Here is a 22,727-nt window from a genome sequence, read left to right as displayed (position 1 = left end):
TTTGCAGTTTATTTTAGTGCACTGTTACTATTTTTCTTTAATTCTTGTCTTTTTTTCTCTCTCCTCCATCTGCTAACTCTTTTCTTCTTCCTTCCTCCTTCCAAAATATTTTGCAACTTTTGTAACAGCAATTTCTGTCACCTACTCAGGAAGAAACAAAAGACTATTGTGTTCCATTTATCTTATTTATAATAGATTCCTTCCTCAAATACCTTGTGGACTGCCAATGCCGTCTTCCAGATCTTGTCTCACACCCTTTTCAGTTATAAAAATGCTTGGGAGGGTCTTTCCTTTAACCGAGACGTTTTTCCACCCAAGTTGATTGATAGCTCCCAGTTACCACTAATTACCCTATCAGCAGTTGGACATAAGCCTAGCCACAGTGCTCTTCCTCCAGAGGCCAGCAATACATCCCTGTCACTTGTTGTCCTCTTCTTCAAGGATGGAACAAACTGACTAATTAAAGACACCATAAATTCTTCCTTTGGGCTCTTTCCTGATGTACTGCCTTGTTTCCAAACAGACCATGTGGAGGAGAGCAGGGCTGGTGCTAGTACTTTCAAAAGGAAAAATGTGACAGGGTTTCTGAGCCCAAGTGGGTTTGCACAGCATGTGTTATTGCATGGGAAGAGGAGGGCACCCATTCATTCATTCAAATCTAGTTAACACTTTCTTAGCACACCTCAGACTCTGAAAGGTTTGCTTAGCTTGGCTCCTACCCTTGTGCAGGGCTCTGCCTGGGGCAGCTCACACAGATGGGGACAACCCATGCTGGCTAACAGCAATAAAAGGATTCACAATTATTCCTGCCTAGAATGAACTGGCATGCAGATCCCTTCCATGAAACCTCCAGTGCCCAAATTAGATGTATTGCACAGCCTGTGTTACAGAGAGCCACAGGACTGGAAAGGCCAAAAAAAAAAAAAAAAAAAGAAAGAAAAAACAACCCCCAACCAACTCTCTGCTACATTCTTGGCCACACTCAAGAAAGCATGTGTATTCTGTCATCTTCTCACTCTTGCAAATCTAACTTAATGAATAAATTTGCTAAACTCTACATAGGTTTTTTGTCCAGGTGCTATATATACCTGTCAGGGCCTCCATCTTGAGGCCAAAAAATTTTTTTCTTCATCATATAAGTTCCTATTATGTAAGGTAGTTTCTTGAGAATCTCAAGAAGAAAAGAAAGCAATGAAGATGGAAAAGTGAGATATTTCCCCCTGGAGAAGAGGAAAAATAACTTGGAAGAAAGCCAATGAAGGCAATGGCTGAATGCACAATGAACCAACCAGTCCAAGGACAGAACACGTCCCACGCCAGCCCTTGATCCAAGAGTTGCACAGCTGAAATTCCCCTTCCTAAAGGACCTGAGAACCCACCATCTTCCCAAATCATGAATCCCACCATCTTCCCAAAAACTCCGGGACCCCTTCCCATGAAAAATCAGGTTAATGCGATGGCAGACGATGGTAACCCATCCGGGAATGCCTTTGAAATTCAGGAAAAGAGGAAGTCATGAGCCAGTCAACAGCCCCCATTCCCTACTGTTTCCTCAGGGGGATAGATAGACAGACAGACAGACAGACAGACAGATAGATAGATAGATAGAAATTTGCCATAAGTGCACAGTGTTCATCTGTAAGCAAAAGTAAAAATCAATACACACACAAACCAGCAGGGAACTGAGCAACAAGTTATAATGTCTTTCCAAAAAACATATTTCTTTCCACTTCACCTTTCCTTCTGTTTTTAACAGCAAGTTAAATCACACTGCACTCAAGATGCCAAACAGAGCTTCACAACATCACTGCAACTCGTCAGATTGTGCCACAGACCCATAAGCGCTGTGCACTTTTAAGAGCTCAATCATTCTTTCATGTTGCACATAGTAGCGCTGATGGGGGAGTTGATCTGTAGGCTACCTTTAGGGGAGACAAAATTACTTCCCTTTTGCTGCCAAAATCCTTCTACTAAGGAACTAATATTTTAAAAGTAAATAAAAGAGGCAAAAAATAAAAAAATTAAAAAATCCCAGTCCATTGTATGCTGCAGCTCTGTTAGGGACCAGCACAGAACTCTCCGCAGCTGCTGCTGCCTCCAGCAACATCTCTTGGACAGCAGCAGTTGATGATGGAGGACGACAAACACTGAGCAACCACATGGATCCGGCTACATCCCAGTGCTGGGTCTGCCCTCAGAAGGACCCTTTCCCAAAGTAAAGCACAGTCCACACCCCCAAGACCCTCTACCTGCTGCTGGTTAGTCCATATAGTGAAGGGAGCTGATGTGGACGGGATCACTGGGTGGTCCCCAGCGTAGCGTGCGTGCTGCCCAGAGCAATACCAAATCATAATAAACAAGTCCCTCACACAAAGCACTGTCAGTTCAAATTCCAGTTTGGTTGATATAATCTTCATCTTCTCTTTGAAATAAAGGTTTAAGAAAAAAAAAGAAAGAAAAAGAAAAAGAAGAAAAAAAAAGAAAGAAAAGCAGACATCCTAAGGGAGAGGAATGAAGCAAGCGATGGATTGAGACTGTTCATGTGTGCTTCAGCCCCCCGGCGTGGGGAAAATGTGCTGTTAATCAGCTCCCTCCCTGGGGGATATGCTGATTTAATTACCTCCCGTCTGCATGGTCCAGCCACGATGCTGCTCGCCCAAGACACTGCATGAAGAAAAAGCAGACAGTGAGCCTCAGCAGCTGAGTTGGAGCAGGATGGGAGAGCAAAGCAGGAACTCCTTCAGCCGCATTTGGGGAACAGGGGGTGAATCAGTCCAAGGAGACTTTGCAAGGGGGCTGCCTCTTGAATGCCCCACACAAGAAGAGGGCACATCACCACCCCACCAGAGCCACAGGCATCACAGAGGAGATGGATGCACTGAGGGGTCAGTTCTATACCTGAAAAGAAAGCTGGTTTGGGGAAGTGCAGCAAAGACATAAAACAAGGATGTTTCCAGATGGGAAAAGAGAAATAGCCAGATGATATGAAGTGGCCCATTTAGTAGCACCTGATAGCCTGGGTGTTAGCAGGCCACCCTTCAGCTCCCATGGGGAAGGCAGCTGTGACACAGTGTCACAGCTGCACCACCCGTGCAGCACAGACCCTTCATATGAGTGTGTCTCTTCAGCCCTCCAATTGTCACGCTGTTGGCATTTTGTGACGCTAAACATGGGATGCATCAAAGCACTGCTCCAATGCAGACACATGTTTTCCAGGGCTAGTGTTTCACAATGCTCACAAACGTCAAAGAAGAAGCACAGAGCAGAGCAGCATGCCAGGAAAGCAGGGTGTGAGCTATGGTGAGCCCATCAGCGAGTATGTGAGCAAGAGAGACCTCTGAGCTAGGGGTTATACAGGGGCTGGGGCAGGGAAAAATGTGAGAGCAAAGGGCCACTGAGCTTTCCCTGCAGAGAGGGCACATCCCTGTGTCAAGTGGGTTCAATGAATCTGAGACATTCTGCAGCAGAAAGTGCTGGAACCAAGCATCACACCTATGGTACTGCCTGCCAACACCCTACAGTCATTTTCCAGGAGCTGAGAGGAGATAACTGCACCGTAGAACTGAAGTTCCTCCCTTTGCTTTCTTTTACAGCCCCAGTTGGGTCCTGACCCAAGGCAGGAGCTCAAACACAAAGCTTGGTTCAGCTCCTGGACAAGAGGAGTTGCATCAGGAGCATCTCCCTTCAAAACAATGCACGGGGCAGTCACTTTGAAGTGGATTCAGCACTTCACAACACATGAGCTTCTGCTCTGCTACCTGAGGGGCAACCAGGATGTTTAATAATTAATGTCCCTACACTTGCCTGTGCAAAAAGCATTTCTGCATCTTTAATGGCTGCCAGCGATGGGAAACTCATTGGAGTGTGCATTTGGAGGGGGAAAAGGTTAAGATGATTAACTGGTGCTAACAAGTTTAGGATGTGGAAGAAGTATTTTCTTGGACGTCCATCAAAGGGAGGATTGAATGTTCCCCGGGTGGGGGGGCGGGTGGTATGTGTTTAACAGATGAGGTTTCTGCCTCTACCAGCTCTGCCTCCCAAGGCCTCCCAACCCTGCATAATGCAACCTCTCCTTTTTAAACTTCTCCCCAGGCCCCATCAGCTGTACCTGTGGCCCCACTGCCTGGCACAGAGGCTGAAAGTTGATCTGGGGGGAGGAAAGCCGCCCCGCCGCTCTTCCTGTTGATCTGCGCCCTGGGACACCTTTTTGGGCACCAGCACATCAGCCTTGCTCTCTCCCCACGGCTGCGAAGACACAAGCAGATGCCCGGAAGAGCAGACAGGGAATCGGGTATCGCCTGACGCCTCACAGAACAGGGCTCCTCGTGTCCCCACTGCAAAACCCTGCTCCCTGCCTGGGACACCAAGCAGAGCCATCCCCACCAGCAGCAGTTTGCTTTGTACCACCCCATCACCATTAAGCATGCAGCAGCAGCTAACACTGGCACCAGTGCAAAGTCCCCTTTGGAGCGAGCTGCTTGGCGCCTGCAACATCCCCTTTGGCCCATCCTGGATATTTTCGGTGCTCCTCGTGGGCTGGCAGACGCTCACGCTTTGCGCAAGTGCCCTGCCATAGGGCCTGGCGGATGGTGCAGCTCGCCCTCATTCCTCCCACCACCACAAAGCTGTCGGGATGGGCAGCACACGTGAGACCCGCATCGCAAGGCCCGGACATGCGTCAGTGGCTGACGCAAACCAGCCCGGCCATGTGCACGCAGCCCAGGCCTGGGAAAACTCCTCCACCCCAGTAGCGCTCGCACTGAATCAAAGCCCTCGAGTACAGTAGCAGCGCAATGCGCTCCTTGGGTTTCCCCAACCATCTGGGATGTCTTTGCCTTGCTTTGTCACGGAGCTGATTTATGCCCATATGTACCATATACATTGCAAGCACAGGCACGCAATGGTGTAAACACTTCCACCAAACATCTGTACACAAACCCATTAAATATGCAGAAGCTCTCTGCCACAGCCATCCACATGAATCCTGGGTGCCCTGCAGGCAACCTGCTGGGTCCTGGTCTGAATAAAGGGTGCCAATCCCCACCAGGCCCATTATTTGAATGTCTGTGGCAGCAGTAACTAAAGATCACAGTGGGACAGTTTCCTCTTACAAATGCAGTCCTCCAGTAGTAGAGGGTCAAGAGTGGAGCCCGGGGTTCCCAGGAGACAGGCCCAAACATGGCAGTAGGGAATTACACAAACAAGCAGATGGGCCCAAACAAACAGGCCACCTTCTCGCAGAGCACCTGCGTCCATCATTGTACCTCAGCACCTTCTTTTTTGACTGCATCAACTCTGTTTCTAAGCATCTGCTGGACAAAGAGGGAAGGCAGAAGTTCTTCCCTCCCTAGCTCGTCTCAGTGACAGCAGCATCAGGGTGAGCTTGTACACCAGTTGTCTTGCGGCCTGAGCAATACTTTCAGCTGTATTAACTGCTCACGTGAGCCCACAATAGCAGGTTCACTAAAATCGCTTAAACAAAAGTGAATTAAGCCACTTTACATCCCAAATGTAGACTAAGCAGGATGAGCTGATGCTTAGGAGAGCAAGGAGCATCCTTGCTCCCTGCTACCATCCCTCAGAGGTGGATGCGGTAAGCTCCAGGTGAGGCGAGGCCTCGATCTGCCCCAGGCAGTTGAGTAAGAGCACAGCTGCCTACGTGTTCTGAGAAAGAGTTAGTTGACCAAACAAACTGTTTGTTTGTTTTTTTCTGAGTCGCTCATCCCCATCTACTCATAACTGCTCTCAGAATCTGTGGAATTCATTGTGTGGTTTGCATCTTCAAAACAAATGAAACAACAGTATGCCTAAACCAAACAAACCCCAACCCAAAATACAGCCAGCAGGCCATGTCGCATGAGCAACCTTCGAGGCTGAAGTGTGTGTATACTCTAGAGGGCCAGAAAAATGTGGACGGGAGAACACAGTTAAATTTCAGGGAATAATAGAATTCCCAGGGAGAATTCTTAAAAAGGAGGGAGAAATGAGCAGAAGTATTTAAGCAATGATGATGCTGCAACTTTGCTTCCAGACGTGCTGCACCATGGGGTGCTGTGCCAGCTAACAGCACTTTCTGATGCAGCATTGTGCTGCTCCAGCCACAGCACTGCTGGATGCTCGGCCATGGCAGCCCAGAGGAGCTCGGCTCTTCAGCAGCCCACTCACAAGGGCTTTGCTGGTATATTCAGGGAAAGAGGAGATGCATAAAGTTTCATTCTCTCTCTTTTTTTTTTTTTTTTTTTTTTGCCTTAGAGGTTGTTAATAAGCTGCATTTAGACATTTTTAGAGCAGAAAAATCATTGCCTTACAGCCCAGACCATCCTCTGTGTAGCCAACACAGAAAACTGCTGACTTATCCCAAAAACGGGTCAAACAAAAACATAGCACTTCAAACACACCTCCTGACAGAGGGGCTGTGAGCCTGAGTGTTTCATTATCCGCTCCGGCCTCACATTTCTCTTGGCTCTGAGTCAGAGCCACCGACTCAGCTTGTAGCCCCTGGCATTTAAATAGCCACGGATTGACCTTTCCACTCCACACTAGGGCTCCAAAATCCTGCTTGGGTGCTGCGATGCTGCTCAGCCCACACTGCCCAGGATCACTCTCCATCCCTACCATCCACACCCGCCAGACCTGGTCATGCCCTTTCCAATGTTTCCTCCCTGTGCCGGGCCAGGCAGGGGTCAGGACGTGGGAAATCCTGCCGCCTCCTGCCAGCTGGCCTTGCCGGCACTGGGTGACACATCCTGGGTGGGAGCCAAGGCCCCGCCTCAGCCCTGCAACACTTCTTGCTGACCTCCTCCTGGGGCAAGCAGGATGCTTGGACCAAGTGTGCACGCTATGCATTACACAGCCCAGGCCACTTCTGGGGCCACCACTGCACCTCTGCTCTCACCAGCCACCTTACAAGGTAAACGTAGTAGCAACATTCTGAGTTGCAGTGGCTACTACTAGTAATATTGAATGGCCAAACAGAACTGACAAGAACAGCCAAGAGGTTGGGGCAGGCAATGGGGTACACAGGTGAGGTTCTATGCAAGCTGCACCGGGGCTGATTGACCTCCTGCTGACCACCCAGCTCATTCCCAGGAGCTGAAGGGCAAGAGCTACCATCTTCCCAAGCCCACCTCCCTCCTGGGCCCTGGGGGGGATGGAAATCATCCCTCCAAGCTGTTTCCCTGCCTGTGCAGCTGACTGCCTCCAGCACTGCAGACTCCCAACCTGCCTAAGGAGAAACCGGACCAAAACAAGCAGTGCGGAGGCAGAGGGAAAGGAGCCAGCCCTTTATTTTTTTAAGGGATATTGAAGACTGGAGTAGTGAGCCAGCAAAGTGAAAAACAGTCGTGTGGGGACTGTGAAAATAGGAGCTGAAGAGAGAGAGATGGGAAAGGTCTAATAAAAAAGAGTTACAGTATATAAAATACACAGGCGCCCACCTCCACCAGGAAGGCTGTGGGAGGGGGTCTTGGTGGTAATCTTTGGCTGTTTGAGATTGTCCAGGCAGACAATGTCTTTACTGCAACTGGGTCTGGATCAGACCAGTAAGGATCAGTGTTTCACTCTGTCAAACTCAAACACAATGCTTTTCCCTTACAGCATTTCATTACTGTGTTATTCTGCGGCAGAAAAAGTCACAAGAGGCTCCTCTAAAACTCAGGTAGCTGTCCTGAGCTCTCAGCTATGCCCAGACCTCGTGTGGAAAAGAAACACTTCCCTCATGTAAACAAAAGCTACAAGGGAAGGCTCTATCCAAGAAATCAGACCCAGGTCCCACCAAAATCCCACAAGTATTGCCCTGTGCTGAAATCCCCACCTACATGTTGCCTTGCTGCCAGGCAAAGTGTGGAGCTAATGAGCAATTCAGTACAGTTACTGCTGCCAGTGAGGCTTCAGAGCCTTATCCTAACTCGCATGAAGCTTACCAGAGTGGTGGAGAATCCCACTGTGACCTCTGAACTTGAAAAAAACAACGCCACAGAGCAACATCTCACTCACAGGTAGTAACGCCCAGTCCCAGCCCAAGTGATCTGAAGTACCAGCTTCCCAGCTGAAGGAAACATATAATTCCTTATCGTTTGCTATAAATACAGCTGTGCTGTTTTCCTGACCGTGTTATTCTTACAGTCCTTATCGTGTGCACTCAGATAGCCACGGCACAGTCACACACTTCACAGCCTTCTTGCTCCCCTGTTCCCAGTTTTCCCAAACCACTTACATTCTCAGACTCTCATGTCCTGAAGCCCTTCTATGGCAACGGGTGACCCTGCCCAGGACCTCCACATCCGTACCGAACAGCTCAGCAGATGAACTTATCTTCCTTTTCCCCTTCTTTGCCACACAGAGACCTTACTCAGAATTAGGGATGTACTGAAATGTCACTTCTGATAAACATTTATTTCTGGTGAGGAACATGATGTGTGCTTGTTTATAGGTGGTGGAGTAGGCCGATGAGAAGGAATACGCATGTGCTAAGTCTTGCAACATCTTAAATGCTTCTGAGTGTCTCAGAAGGATCACACGGTCCGGTCCTCAGGGCATTTGGACACACAAAAAAAAATGCACTGGGGAAGAAAATTCCCAAGGTCTTGGCCCAGAGACTGAAGGGAAACATGCCAAAGTAAAATATCTGAGATGAGACAATGGCTGGCCAAAGGTACCTTCATTTCTGCACTGCTCACAGCCAACCAAGACTTCACCTGCCACAACTTCACATTTGGACCAAGGGAAAATTTGGTGTAGGATATGGATTCTTAGAAATAGATTATGTGGCCACAGAGTATTTGATGAAGACATGAAATTTTCACAGGTAGCCAGGAAGCCTGACCCTTTAAGACATTCGCCGTCCTTCCAAATCATAGCTGTCTTTCAGAAATACAGTGAGCTCCACGAAATGAGCAGGTACCTTGAGTTTGCTACAAGAAATTCAGCATCAACTGCTTCCAGGGTTTCACAAAAGGAATGTGAGTATCTGTAACCAGGTATTATGACCTCGATGCTCAAATGCCCAGGTTGTAAATCTTATCACACACACTTATTGCAGGAGAGTCACACTCAGATGGCCTCAAAGATCAGGGAATCTCTGTTTCGTCCTGTTTTGCATTTAAGTCCTACAACTCCTTCTCCAAGCTGGCTCAGAAACACCAGGAGAATATTCATTCCTGTGGTTTTATGGCATTTCTAAGTCAAGTCTAGGCAGGAACTTGAAAATGGAGTAGAGATACAGTTTGTGTTTCCATTGAAGTAAAAAGGTGAAACTTAAAAACAGTTGAACACAGTTTTGATCTAATTTTGCAGAAGTTGAGAAGGCATTTCATTTGTATGGTCTTTTAAATCTGAGCCGAAACGGTTCCTGTTGTTTAATGGACATTTTCCACTGTTACGCAGATCTGACCCCTACATTTTAGTTCTCTTACATCACAAACCTGTAGAGCTTTACATCTTGCTTTTGCAAGCTACCTTGCAAATCCATTTTAATTTGAAAAGAGAATATACTTCCTACGCTTGTACAAAGACCTAAATGTGCTGAGTATGAGCAAATACTGGTTATAGTAAAGACGGACTCTTTCATCACTTCTTTGACTGAAGACAGGCTCCTTTATCAATTCTTCTACAAGTGCCCCATTGCTGATCATACTAAAATACACTTTGACATTTACATTACCAAACACTGTAAAATACCAAGGCAGCCAAGAAAGAAACCACAGAATATGCAAATGCAAGTCTTAGATACTTATTCAAGCACAACTTTCCTTGCCCTTCTTTTTGAGATGAAGTTCAGCTACTCAGTTTGGTTATACACATTCAAGCTCTTCCAAAACTTCAACAAGTTTAGAAGAATGCTGGCTACCCTTCACATCCATTTCTTCTACACAGTGAAATGTACCGAAAGACAATGAGGAAGGCTGTATGATTCATATTAATGGAATGAAATGCCATTCACAAATGTTTTTTCCATAGCAATTTGTCACTTATTGTATTGAAACCACTTCAGAAGAAGAGTCTCAAAGAGCCTTTTGATATTAGCATGATTAAAAACATAATGTAATTAAGCAATCCCATAAGATTTCTGTATGTTATGAGTAGGACCTTCAGTGACCACTTCATTCAACCACCCTAATATATGGGTGCTTGTAAGAGAAGGCTATTATTCTGCAAGATGCCTCAGATAGTTGTATAACACCAAGGAATTCAAATCTCCTTGCTCAGAGCAATTTTGTCTCACCAAAATTTAGTTATTCAGCTTTGGCACTGGATCTAGCTTCTGTGCCTCAAACTCTTCTCAAATTACCCAAAAAGACAACTCCTAAGAGTCATTCTGCCCTCCTCAACGTTGATATCTAAAGCTAATGGGATCATTTGCCCCCTGGATGCATCTTTCTCTTTTCATTGACTAGCCAGATGACTTTCTGGATATCTGTAGGTTTTCCTGCTGTTTCTGTCATATGCATAATTAGCATTTACGTATGTACTCATTACGTGCTTGTCCACGTTCATTTCCTATAGCCCAAGCATGCATAACTTCACATTCATATACAATGCAGCACCATACAAGCCTTCAATGAGAAGCAAACAAAAAACACCCTTCCAAGGTGCACACAGTCGCAGACCCCTACCTGCTGGGCAGTTGCATCGCTGGTGAGTCTCTCGAACTTCTCGATGTCTCGGCAAGTGAAACTTCAGTTTCTGTTAAGGAAGGGAAAAGAGTAAAAGGAGTCACTAGCACAGCTGAAACCCAAAGCCTCAAATTCTTGGAAAAGTGGGACTGGGAGACAATATCCAAGCAGAGATGGGAGAGAGAGAGCAGACCAGCTTGGGAATGAAAAGAGGCATTAGAGTTCACAGTCTTTAACTAGGGTTTGATTAGAAGCAGACTGATGGAGTTTCATAATGGCCTCCAAATGTGGTCCTTCTGACAGGCGTTACAAAGTCAACAGCCATTAGTGGGGATCACATCCTCATGAGAAAGCTGCATTTCTCAGAAGACCCACTTGGAAGACAGAAAAATAGAGATGTGAAGAATGTACTCTTCCCTCCATGGTAGACTTCATATACCCACAGATATACCTGGACAGGCAGAAAGGTTGCATCAAAAATTACAGCTGAAAGTGGCCTGAAAACAGCAATGGCATTTCATTAAACCATCAAGGCTTTGAAGTTTAATGTTACCACAGCGCAGAACAAAACAAAACCTACTGAGAGCCTTCACAAGGTGGAATCATGTCAAAATGCTCGTTTCCAATGAGTTAGTATTTCTTAATAGAACTGATGTGTAGGTCCACTCAAGGCCATGGCCTCCTCACTCAATGGAAATGTCAATAAAACTGTTCCATATCCAGGGCAAAATGCACTTTGGGGTCAACATCCCCACTACCTCTTGTAGACATAATTAAAATAACTGCAATTTAGTGAGGAAAATGCAAATCAATCTGAATAAGTTATTTATTAATGCCTGTGAATCACACTTGGTTAATGATTTCAGCTGCTTTGAGAATACTGAGCTGCAAGGGTGTTGTGCTAAAGAGATCTTCCCTCTTACCACGTAACCCTCAAGCCCAACTGTGCAACCTGCATCTTATAGTCCAATCTAGTAGCTTCATAGCCAGGGCTGATATTGAGAAAGAAACAGTCCTATGCCAGGCTAAAAGAAGACCATGCCCAGGATCATGTACAATTGATCTGATTATCACAAGTTAATGAGAAGTGTCCTGCAAGTAAGCATCAGTTTGGAGTTTTATCAGTTTTATTTTAGGAAGGAAAAAAAGGCACATTTCTTGCTAGGTCAGAGAGCAGTAGAACTGGCTGGAATGCTTCTATTTTTCACTTTGAAAAGACTGGCTTCCTTATTGCAAATCTAAATCAAAATGAGCTGTTAGAACTGACCAGAGACTGAATATTTCCAGAGCATCTTTGTTCACTGTATGCTGAAATGTTTTGATAGTGACTTGATTTGATATCAGGGAGGGGAGAGGGTTTCACATGAGAAGAGCTGCCAGTTCCCACATAGCATTTAATCTGTGTCTGCTGTCTCAGTCTAAAAGCAGAGATACTTGAATCTTTGCATTTGGGCACCTTCCCATCTAGCTGCCACCCCAAACGGCACAACTCTGTTCCACAGCACTGTCTGCTTTGAACACATTTTGCTAATGGTCAAGCATGAGCACAAATAGGACAGCAGAGCCTTTATTTGGATAGTCAATGGTATGCAGACTCAAGCATTCTCATTTCCATCTACACACATGCCAACTAAAATGTCTCAACATGAGACTGCCACATCTGGGTGAGGTTCATGTATTTGGGAATCAGGCTTCACACAGCTTTCATGATTATACAGGAAGAGTTGGTGGTTCACATGGATGGGGCAGGAAGTCAGTTCCTAATCAGCAAGGGTCTGACACTCTGCCTACAGCAGGACCCTGCAAGGAAACACACAACACAGAGGTCCCTAAGGACCAGGGAGGAATAGTCCACGGTTGGGCAGAGTTAGGATTTGCTACAAGAAGCCTTGGCTGCATCTCTGCTCACACACAAGGAGAAGAACAGCATGACCAGACTTTCAGGGGAAGTGACGATCCAGCAGGATGCAAGCATGACCAGGAGAGGAACAAGAGTGACAGCATTTCCCCACAACTTTATCTGTAGGGTTGGGGGACTGGAAGCAGCCAGGTCTGCTGAAGTAGCCTTCCCATGGAAAACAGGCCCTGCAGGTGGGAAGACAGGAGTGCTACTCTGCAGGGCAAGCACTGGTACAAAGCGTCCACTAGGCAATCATCAGCGCTGGGCATTTTCCCCATCCCTGGCCACCTAGGTGCCTCCCCAGAGTCCAAGAGCTCCACAGGCCCTGTGCAAAGGGCAGTGCTGCTGTGGGATTGCTCCTCTTTAGCAGGAGTCAAACCTAGCAGGAATTTTGGAACGCCTGGATTTCCTGCAGAGTCTACTGAACAAACACTGACAGCAATAGAAAAAGACCTCAGGTCAAATTTGGACTGAGATGGCAAAGCAAAACAAATTCCCAACGTTTTCTGCTTCCCTCATTACCACTGTGCAAAATCCTGCCTGGTCCAGCATGAGAAGCTAGATTTGCTCAAGACAGCAACAAAAAAAAAAAGAAAAGGCTTTCCTCTAAAAGTGGCTTTTCCAGCACAACAGAAAGCAGTCATTTTAGGGCAAAGGCTGACTTCTGTAAGCAAAAATGAAATGATTCGGTCTCTGGAAATCTTAAGTTTTTGTGATCTCCTGAGACCTGTGGTTGGCTTTTCACCTGGGTGATATCTAGAGCACTAGGCATCAGAACAGACAGTGGCAACCTCTTGCTTAGACAGAAATGCTAAAAACACTTCTTAGAACATCAGCCTGCCCATATGACATGCTTGCTCTCGCCTGTCATACTTTCCAGTGACTTATCTTCCCCCTACGCATACGAAAGTGGCTGAAGAAGCCCATGCCAGCGGCAGGGCTGACCAGCTCCTACAAGGGGCCTCCTAAGGCTTGCAACTGTCTATTTTGGATGGGCACTTGAGATTAGGTGAAAGAGAGGGCACTTCTTCAAAGGGGGCAGATTAATAGCTCATTAGCAGATGCAGTTGTTTGCAGTCACCCGGGGAGGTGAAATCATTTCCCACCACTATCTCCAGCAGCTAAAAGAAACATGTCTTAAATAGATAATCTATTACAACCATCAGGAGGATTTCAAGGGCTGGTGGTTCTGTTAACTCTCATTGTTTTATTTCCAATTTTGCTGTTTTTTCTTAAAGGTCCAGTCCCTAGAAACTCAGGACTATGCGTCAGAAGCAAAAGCAAGCAGCGAGATGAAAGAAAGGGGGATTTAGGTAGCAGAAGAATCAGAAGGAAAAACAGAAGAACTCTCATGATTTTATCTTAATGTTTTCCACTCCTAGAAGTAAGGCTTAGAGGAAAACCTTCTGACACTTGGGAATACATTTTTCACTGTAGTTCTGAAGATATTTACGCAAATGATTAAAAAAAAAAAAAAGGAAAGAAAAGAAAAAAAAGAAAGAAAGCTTCAAGTGAGGTGGGAAATTGAGTTTTCAGGTGCTCCTCCTTTGCTTGCTTAAGTAAGGAGAGTGTCCCAGGGAAATCAGACTACTGGGACAGTAGCGATGACCAAAGCCCCCTTCCCATTCATGGCACAGCCCCTCAGCATCACTAGACAGGTGACAAATACCTTTGATCCAAACCGGAGAAGCCAAGGGCACCCATCAGGGAACAGAAGGGCATCTGATCTTCCCCCAGGCATTAGAGGATACCTGCTTTTGTTTTACTCACACACAACTCCTGCTCTTTTTCCCCCGCCAGCAGCATTAAACCCATCCTGCTCTCCACCCTGCCAAGCTTTTGGCAAGCAAAACAGTACCAAATGTTACCCAGCATGGGAAAGGACCTTGTTTTCTTCTTTGGAAAGTTTTCTTTCTACTACTAATGCCAATAATGAGTTTATTTGTGATCTTTATATGATTTTCTGTTGCCTTATAAATGCAGAGGAATTCCTACACAGAGCCAAAGTTCTCTCTGAACTACCCATTCTGGCCCACTCCATGCAGACATTTTCGGGGGAAAACAGTCAATTTGTGCCTTGCAGAAAACTCCCCTCTGGTGTTTGCTGAAACCAGGAAGAGCTTTTTACTGTAGCAAGCAAAGCAGTGCTGGTCAGGCTGCCTCACAGAAAGATTCTCTCTCTGCTTGTCTTGCTGATCTGAGATGGAACATTCCCACCAGTTGGCTTAAACTTAATGCTTTATACAAACCAACCCATCTCCTCTCCCTGTCAGTTCTGCTTTATTTCTGTTTGTCCAGCAGGCACCTGCCACATCTCTGGCATTTTGCACTTCTTGGTGCAATCCTTATGGTGTCCCCAAGGCTGCCTGCACACCCTGGGGACACCCAGATGTGAACACGCCACACTCTGGAGGGCACCATGTGCTCTAGCTCACAGCAATATGAGTTTAAGCACAAACTTAGAGTTCCTCTACCAGGCTTCAGAAGCTTTGCTTCTTACATTCTGTCAGCTCATGGGCAGACAAGATAGGGAATGGATAGCAATGAAGAGGAGCAACAGAGATTTAACTCACCCATAGCAAAAAATGGAGCATGCCCAGGGCAAGAGCCACTGGCTCTCAGCACCTTGTCCTTTCCTGCTGTGCTCACCAGCAGCACTCCCCTAAACCCACAAAATTTCAAGGGCTGACCTCAGCCTTGCTTCAGTGCCCTCCTATGTCCATCACCTCCCACTTCCCCACCCATCATGGTGAGCACATTGCAAAGCTGAGGCTTCTTTAAAGCCTTCCTACCTTTTTTTTTTTTTTTCTTTTTGTGTGTGTGATGGATAATGCGGAGTTGGAAGCTGTGAAACCCATTAAGGTCAAAACAGGAGGAAACTGTGGCAGTGAAGCAGCAAGGCAGGAGGAGGAATGAATATCTCATATTCACACCCACCACAGCCATTCTGGCCACAGCCACTATTTCCCCAGCCCAACTCACCACTGTCTCTTATTTTCCCAGTCTTTCTTCTCTCATCCTTTCCCTATTCCCTTCCTCCTTTTCTGTTTTTCTTTCTTCTTCTTGTCCCTCACCATCCATTCTGGGAGACCATAAAACTTAACCTCACTTCAGACATAACAAAAAGAATGGCGGGGTTGTGTGTGCCAGCCCACCATCATAGCAGATCTCCACCCTGCACCTTGAGCTGCTTGTTCCATGCCACCACCTCCAAAACGCCTGCTTCAGGAGCTGAGCCAAAGCAGGCAGAGAGGGCAAGGAAAGTCCTGCAGTAGGGTGCACAGCCCTCCTGCTACTCCTGCAGGCAGCAGCTCTCCCTGAATGTTAAAAACTCAAGACCCGAGCCAGGCATCTCCTGCTTGGGCTCTGGTGCCTTTCTCCAAGCTGTTTTTGATGCTTTGGCCAAGCAGACAGCCGGCAGTCTCAGCAATATCAGTCATGGAAGCAGGAGCCCCTGTCCTGTAGCTGCTCCGTGCACTGGCTGTGGGACTGGGACCACCACAGGGCTGCTCAGAAAGCAGTGGTGCTGCTGGGCATGTGGGCAGTGCGATAGCCCCATTTCCTTGCTAAGCTGTGCTATAAAAAGGCAGAAAGGTGCCACAGGCATGAGGACGCTCTGTCCATCCAGCCCCCCGGCACTGCTCCCAGCAGGGGTCCTGCAGCACGTCTCAAATCACCCAGGATAAACCCTGGCTTCCCCTGAGACTCACGCAATCAGTGATGAGGAGGACGCTACACATCATCCTCTGCCCGCTGGTGGGAATGCAATCCCTGCACAAGGGTGCAGCCGTGCAGTGCAAGTCTGACCAGTGGCACTTGTGCTTACTCTCCTCACAGTTCTCCACTCTGGGATGTTGCTTGTGTAGCCTCTGATGTATCAAAATGACTTCAACATCCTGATGAAGCAAGGGCTCCTGCAGGGAGCTCCCTCCAGGGGCAAAGACCCCCATACAAACCCCACTAGCATCAGCTCAGTGAAAGGAAAGGCTTTACCAGATCAATGGTGGAAGTCCGTGCTTTTCCACCCTCTTTACTGGCTCAAGCTCAGGCTTCTTCAGCAGCAGCTCTCCTGTCCTCATCCTTAGAGGAATAGCCTGTTGGCTCTAGTGGGGTTTGGATGGGACCCAAACGGGTGTAGCATGGCCATATGCTTTGCAGTGATGCCCCAGCAGTACTAGAAATTATCTTGGCAGCACCAGCACATCCCATTTCCCAAGCCAAACACAGCGGAAAGGGTCAGGGCTAGCACAACAGAGAAGCCAGCCTGTCACGACTTTGGCCTTTTAGCAGCTACCTGCTGCTGCAGCACAGCTTGGTCTTTCCCTCCTCCCATGGTCACACCAGCTATAGTGTACCTTGCCTGTCCCTCTCCCAGGTCTCAAACCTACACTGAATTCACAAATTTAATCTCCAGCCTCAGCTGTTTAAGCAGGCAATGCCACCAGTCACCAAACAGAGAGTGCTGGAAGCTCTTCTCCCCTGCAGGGAATGGGAATGAGGTTTCCCCTTTTGCAAAGAGCTAGGGCTCAGACACAGCATGGGCTAGGGCTGAGGGAAGCAAACAGCAGGCAGGTTTGAGAGGTGGGAGGGACCTGAAAGCACGGGAAATTCAGCCTAGCAGCATCACTCCCACAGAAATACGTTTCTAAAGTGGGGAGAAACACGCAGTGCAAATATATGTGTGCACACACATTAAAACGTATAGTAAGGCATACCATCCACACAAAACGAAAGGACACCAACCTCATCAAGCAGTTGGTCAACTCTTCCCAAAATAGCCGTCTCCATTTGGTCTGCTGAGAGCCAGGCAGGGAGCTGCGTGGATCTGTCCGCTTCCAAGTGGGACACCCGGGATTGCAGATCAGAGGTCCGAAAGTACAGCAGGAGGCTGAGCACCAGAGAGAGCAGGGAGATGCCGGGCAGCCCCGAGCCCAGCAGCAGCGGGAGGCGGCAGCATCTCTCCCCGTCGCCGGCCCTGGGGGTAGCCACGCACCCCCTTTCAAAAGCTGCTTCGCCAACACCTTTCCAGCTCTTCTCCTCCAACATTCCCTCCCTGTCCTGAGAAACAATAAATAAATAAATAGAATAAATAAAGCCTCCCTCCTATTTCAAGAAGCACAATCCAGAAGGCATAGAAAACAAATGTCCAAGGAGATCCCGGTGCCAGCAAATGACAGTTAACAGCAAGAATGACAAAAGTGGACGGGGGTGTCCAAAAAATGCAAAATAAAAACACACATACAAAAAGGGGCGCAGAAAAAAAAAAAAAAAAAAAAAAAAAAAAAGAAAAAAAAAAGAAAAGAAAAAGAAAAAGAAAAAGAAAAAGAAAAAAATGGATCCAACTGCAGCAAAGATTCAGAGAGAAAAAAATCTTATGAGAATATTTTTTTTTTCTGTCTTTCAGTCTTTTGAGTCGCTGGTAGGTTTTGATTTCCTTTTAAGCTGCCAGTTTCAGTTCCTTCGCAGACCGGCCAGGAGCTCACACATGAAAGTCCCCATTAGAGAGAGGTAATTCTCAGCTGTTCCGGCGACGCTGCGCTCTGGCTGATCGTGGCTCCTCTGTAACATGACACACTCCCTCCAAAAGACGGGGCTGGGATGAGCGAGCCGCGGCTTCCCAAAGTAACCTCCTCTGCTCGCCCGCTCTCTCCACCTCTCCTTCTCCGCATGATTTATTTATTTATGCAAAGCGCCGGGGTGGGATCGGGCTGTGAGACGCCCCGGTCCCGCTCGGTCTCCGAACCACCTCTCCGCCGCCAGCCCTTCCCTTTGAAGTGGCTCTCGCTGAGGTTATTTATAGCGGCAGGAAAGAGATTGTAAAGCAGAGGCTGGGCTCGCACCAGCCCGCGCCTTGCTTTCCTCCCGGCAGCCGGAGTGCGCAAATGGGACGGCACAAGTGGGCTGCCGAGCCCCCAGCCGGACCCCAAGGCGGCACCGAGGCAAGGGGCCGTGGGGTATTTCGACCCCAGGATTCGGGAGGAACAGCTGGGCAGGAGGAGAGTCAGTGAGAAACAGCTGGGGATCAAAGCCAAGGATGCTCACAAAAACTTAACCAAAGGCAGAGGAGAGTGATGCCCCAGGCAGGCAAACCACAGCAAGAGGTGGGAAACGCCTGGGGCTTGAGCTGGTCCTAAGACCCAACAAGCCCAGGAAACACAGACGTTCAGAGGAATTAATCTGCTGAGGCCCTCTAGTGAAGCAGAGCTTCCCATCATCTCCCCCACATCCCACTGGACATAGGGCAACAGGCAGAACCCCCCTCAGCAGAAGGCAGCCTCCCCAAAACGTGCTACAGGGGAGCCCCAAGCCACGCATCCAGGAAACAAAGCCCCTTTCTGTTCTTCAAGAGTAAGAGGCCCACCTCCCCCAGATTTTCCAAGCATGACATACAATATTTTACCCTCCAGAGTGACACACGGGCTCTGCTGAGCCCCTGCCTGTCCGTCCATCCTTTGATCTACATCTTGTGCACACACAGCAGCGAAGCAGCACAGGGCCCATTGCTGCACGCACTCGTTAAAAGCCGGGCAGCAAATTGGTCTCTTAAAATCTGGCTCCCTTGTGGCTCCTTCGCTGTCATTTACACATTTTAAATGAAGATTTTGCGTGCAGTCTATGCTGGAAATTATTGGCAGAGAAAACTCATATTCATCTCTCTCCCGCTCTCCATTTCAGAGGGCTGGAAGAAATAGACCTTTGGGGAGCAGGCTAAAGCAAGCAAGACTTGTTTCTTCTCCAGACAAACCCTTGGAGGGCCCAGTAGCACACAGCCCCAATTCTTTGAACCGCCTCATGCCTTTTGCAGCCACTCGCTTCCTAAAGTGGGGTTTTAGTGTCTGCAAGGCAGGAAATCCATTCTTTATTTCTTTTAGCAGGTTTGTTGTCATCTCACTGATCGAATTCTCCTCACCACTCTGGTGTGCATGGAGAACAGTCCTCTGATGGCTGCAGCTTTTCATCAGTTTCTCATATGAGCAAACAGGGCTGTGTAACACATAGACCAGATGCATGCAGGGTGTCTATTTGTTCAGGAGGTGCAGCTCCCCCATCTGACACCCCTTGCTCAGTCACTCACACACATTCACAGCCTATTTCCTGGCAGAGAGAAAGGACTCTTCAAGGCCATGGCTCTGCCTCTTGGTGCTGGACAGAAATCATTGGTCCACAGAGCCACCTAAAATGCCATCTGCCATCATAGCAATATTTTTTCTAAATACTGGGACAATGAGAAGTGAAGAAGAGATGCTGAGAAGCTGAGGATAAAAACATTTGGAAATTGTTGATGTAGATGGGGAAATAACTGGGATGCTAGGCATCCTAGAGGATACTGAAGTAACATGACTTAAAGGCCAGGGTTCAGCTGCTGAGGACAGCAACAACCTGCTTCTATCATACATAGCTTTAACTGAAGGCTGTCTCATTTATACCAGCCGAAGCATCAGAAATCAGGAAAATGCACCCACCAAGCTGAAAGTGGAAATCTGCTGGGTGTCTACATTTCATTTCCCTGCACCAGCTGGGGAGAGCTCTCTACTCTTTCCCTCTGATTTGCAGTAAAGATCCTGCTGTCCAGTCATGAGCATCGCCTGAATGACTCTGTAAGTGCCTTTTCCTGCCTCCCCGCCAGCTCCTCTCCAGCTGATCAGTTCACTTACAGGATATGTTATAGCTGCCACAGGCTGGGGAAGCTGCAGTCAGCTGGGTTTCACAGGGAAGCCTGGGTTGTAGAGGGGTAATTTTTCTATCTACAATGCATTTAGGAGGCCTGTCAACCCATGCCAGTACAAATGGACTAATTTAGCTACAAACCTTGAGCCAACTGTGCGTGTAGAGCATGCAGCACTGCCTGTTGAACAAGCTGCCTCCAGAGACCGCCCCAGCACACAGAGTCATCTCATAACTCCTGGAGTTAAGCTAAGCCCAACGTTCAGCTCCCTCTGCAGCTTAAGAGGTGGTCGGTGCCAGCCTGAAACCAGCCCTCGTGTAAGTTCATGACTCTTGAATTCGGTCAAGTAGAAGCAGATGCTCAGCAAATCAGTGATTTCACAGACCAGCAATTCTCAGAGCCTCTTCTCCAGGAGGCTGATCCAGTTCTTGACAAGGACAGTGACCATACATTTGCACCACTTATAACTGGTCCTCCAGGGGTGGTTACAGACCACAGCACATATATGCAACGAAATCTGGAGCAAATATAAGGTAATATGCATCTCCCAAGACAACCAAATATATCCATACAACAGAACACAGTGTTTCACATCTAGCACATGGCATTGGGTCAAACAGGGTACTGGACATGGTTACATACAGGTAAGAGAGCCACCAGGTTTGCCAGTCGGTAGCTGGCATCAGCACTTTATCCATCCTGGGACATTCACATGTGGGCATCAAAGTCCTCCACAGAGAGGTTCCTCAGTGTTTCTCTGCTACAGACACACAGTGCTCAAAGGGGAACGATGTGTGGGGGACTCCTTATAGGACATAGCAAGCAACCAAGAGGTCTCATTGCAGAAGACCACAATCCCTCTGACTCCAGAAGATACCGCCATACACAGACAGTCAGAAATGAGAGAGCTGGGCACGGATGAGATTTCAAGCTTCTGCACACATGGTTCAAGCCAACAAATTACCTAGAGAGTCTTCATTTGGCCTGGAAAAGGGTGGGCAACAGCAGCAGACCTTCCTTACTACACTTAAAGCGGAGTTTTTCCATTAAAAAAAAAAAAAAAAAAAGCAAACACGCTCTTCCTGTCACTAACTGGAAGCTGAGGCCAACTGCATGGAGATGGCTGTGCACTCAATCCCATCAGTAATCTCTAAAGCTGCCTTGTAGAGACATTCTCCTTTTCAATCCATTTAGTAAGGAGAAAATAAGCCCAACCCCACTTCTCTTTTTATCCTCCTCCCCCCCCCCCCAGGAAATGTGAGGGTCTTGATGTGCTCAAACGAGCCATTAACTAGCAGCTGACATCTCCAGCTATTGTAAATATATGAACTCAAGGCCTTTTGCTGCGTTTATTAGACTCAAGAACAACATCTGGAAACAGATGTTTTCTGAGAGCAAAGGAGGGGAGGGAGGAGGGAGGAAAAAACAAGAGGGAAGAAAAGGACTCTTCCAAGTGGAAGTGCACGGGTCTGCAGACCATCCCTTCACAAAACACTGTTCAGAAGAAGCATTGCGAGGGGCTGAGGACAGTGTAGCCACGTCACTCCTACATAAGGCAGGGAGAGCAGGTCATCCCAGGGGGGCTGTTGGAGAGAGGCAATGAATGGGGAGGGGGCCGAGGGGGGAAAATATAGAAAAGCTTGTCTACTGAGAACAGTCACAGAGCTCACAAAAATGAGCTCTCCTCATCATGAGCATCCCAGCCCTCAGCTATTCTGTGTCCCATAGAATACCAGGCTTGTGGCAGGGCACTGTTCCCCATCCTGCAGTCTGGCAGCATCTGCCACAGTGACCCACTTGCCTTTTGGTTGGGGCACAAAGCAGGCAAGGCCTGGGATTCCCAAGGAACACCACCAGAGTCCCATCAGCCACAGGGAGCCCTTTCCCAAATGGCAAGCAAGGTGGGATGCTCCCACCTGAAGGCTGTGAAGGACCAAGGGGCCCTACTCTGACTCAGTGATCTCTCAATGATTCCACACCTCATGTTTAGACAATGTTTAGAGAATTGTGTAGTGCTAAGAGGGGAAAAGGTTACATAGGCACATGTGTATTTAAAAATATAAGCCATGCATCATTAGTGAAACTCCACTCTCAACTAGACACATTTTCTCCTATGCATCAGAGGTGACAGAGGTACAACAGAGCTCTGATACCAAAACTTCCTTGAAAAGCTCCTGAGGGAAATGCGTCTGTCCCATATGCTTACAGTGCATAAACTCACGTTCTTTACAGCCATCATTTTCTCTTCTGTAACCCCAAGCTCACCTCTAGTATCTCCAGCCCTATCTCTCCTTTGATACACAGCCACAAATTGTTTGCTACTCAGGTCAGAAACATTGAGTATTACCTACCTAATTTGGCAGTAGTTTATAGGAAGCATTAAGTAGTCCACGGAGCAGAACAATTCCCGCCTGAGGAGCTGCTCCAACTCATTGTGGAGTTATAGAATAAAGATGCTTCTGATCCTTTGGGAAAAGGGTTATGAAAATGCATGGAAAAAATGTACTGTCCACACATAGTAATATCATGGCTGTTTTCAATCACTTGG

General features: G+C 47.5%; 1 protein-coding gene across 11 annotated transcripts in view; it reads right to left on the bottom strand.

Annotated features, from left to right (window-relative positions):
- Positions 1-17,780, bottom strand: part of COL13A1 (collagen type XIII alpha 1 chain) — an 83,482-nt gene extending 65,702 nt beyond the window's left edge. For all 11 annotated transcript variants that reach the window (XM_042862758.1, XM_042862760.1, XM_042862766.1 and 8 more), the window contains exons 1-2: positions 17,257-17,780; positions 10,614-10,683 (exon numbers count right to left, since the gene is read on the bottom strand). In XM_042862758.1, the coding sequence (XP_042718692.1) occupies positions 10,614-10,683; positions 17,257-17,559 (373 nt within the window). In that variant the 5' untranslated portion in view covers positions 17,560-17,780. The remainder of the gene's footprint in view (positions 1-10,613; positions 10,684-17,256) is intronic.
- Positions 17,781-22,727: the final 4,947 nt, after the last annotated feature.

The sequence above is a fragment of the Lagopus leucura genome, unplaced genomic scaffold (assembly GCF_019238085.1).
Source record: "Lagopus leucura isolate 7727_CA_CO unplaced genomic scaffold, USGS_WTPT01 Super-Scaffold_739, whole genome shotgun sequence".
In the NCBI taxonomy this organism is placed as follows: Eukaryota; Metazoa; Chordata; class Aves; order Galliformes; family Phasianidae; genus Lagopus; species Lagopus leucura.
This window is presented reverse-complemented; position numbering and strand designations above follow the sequence as displayed.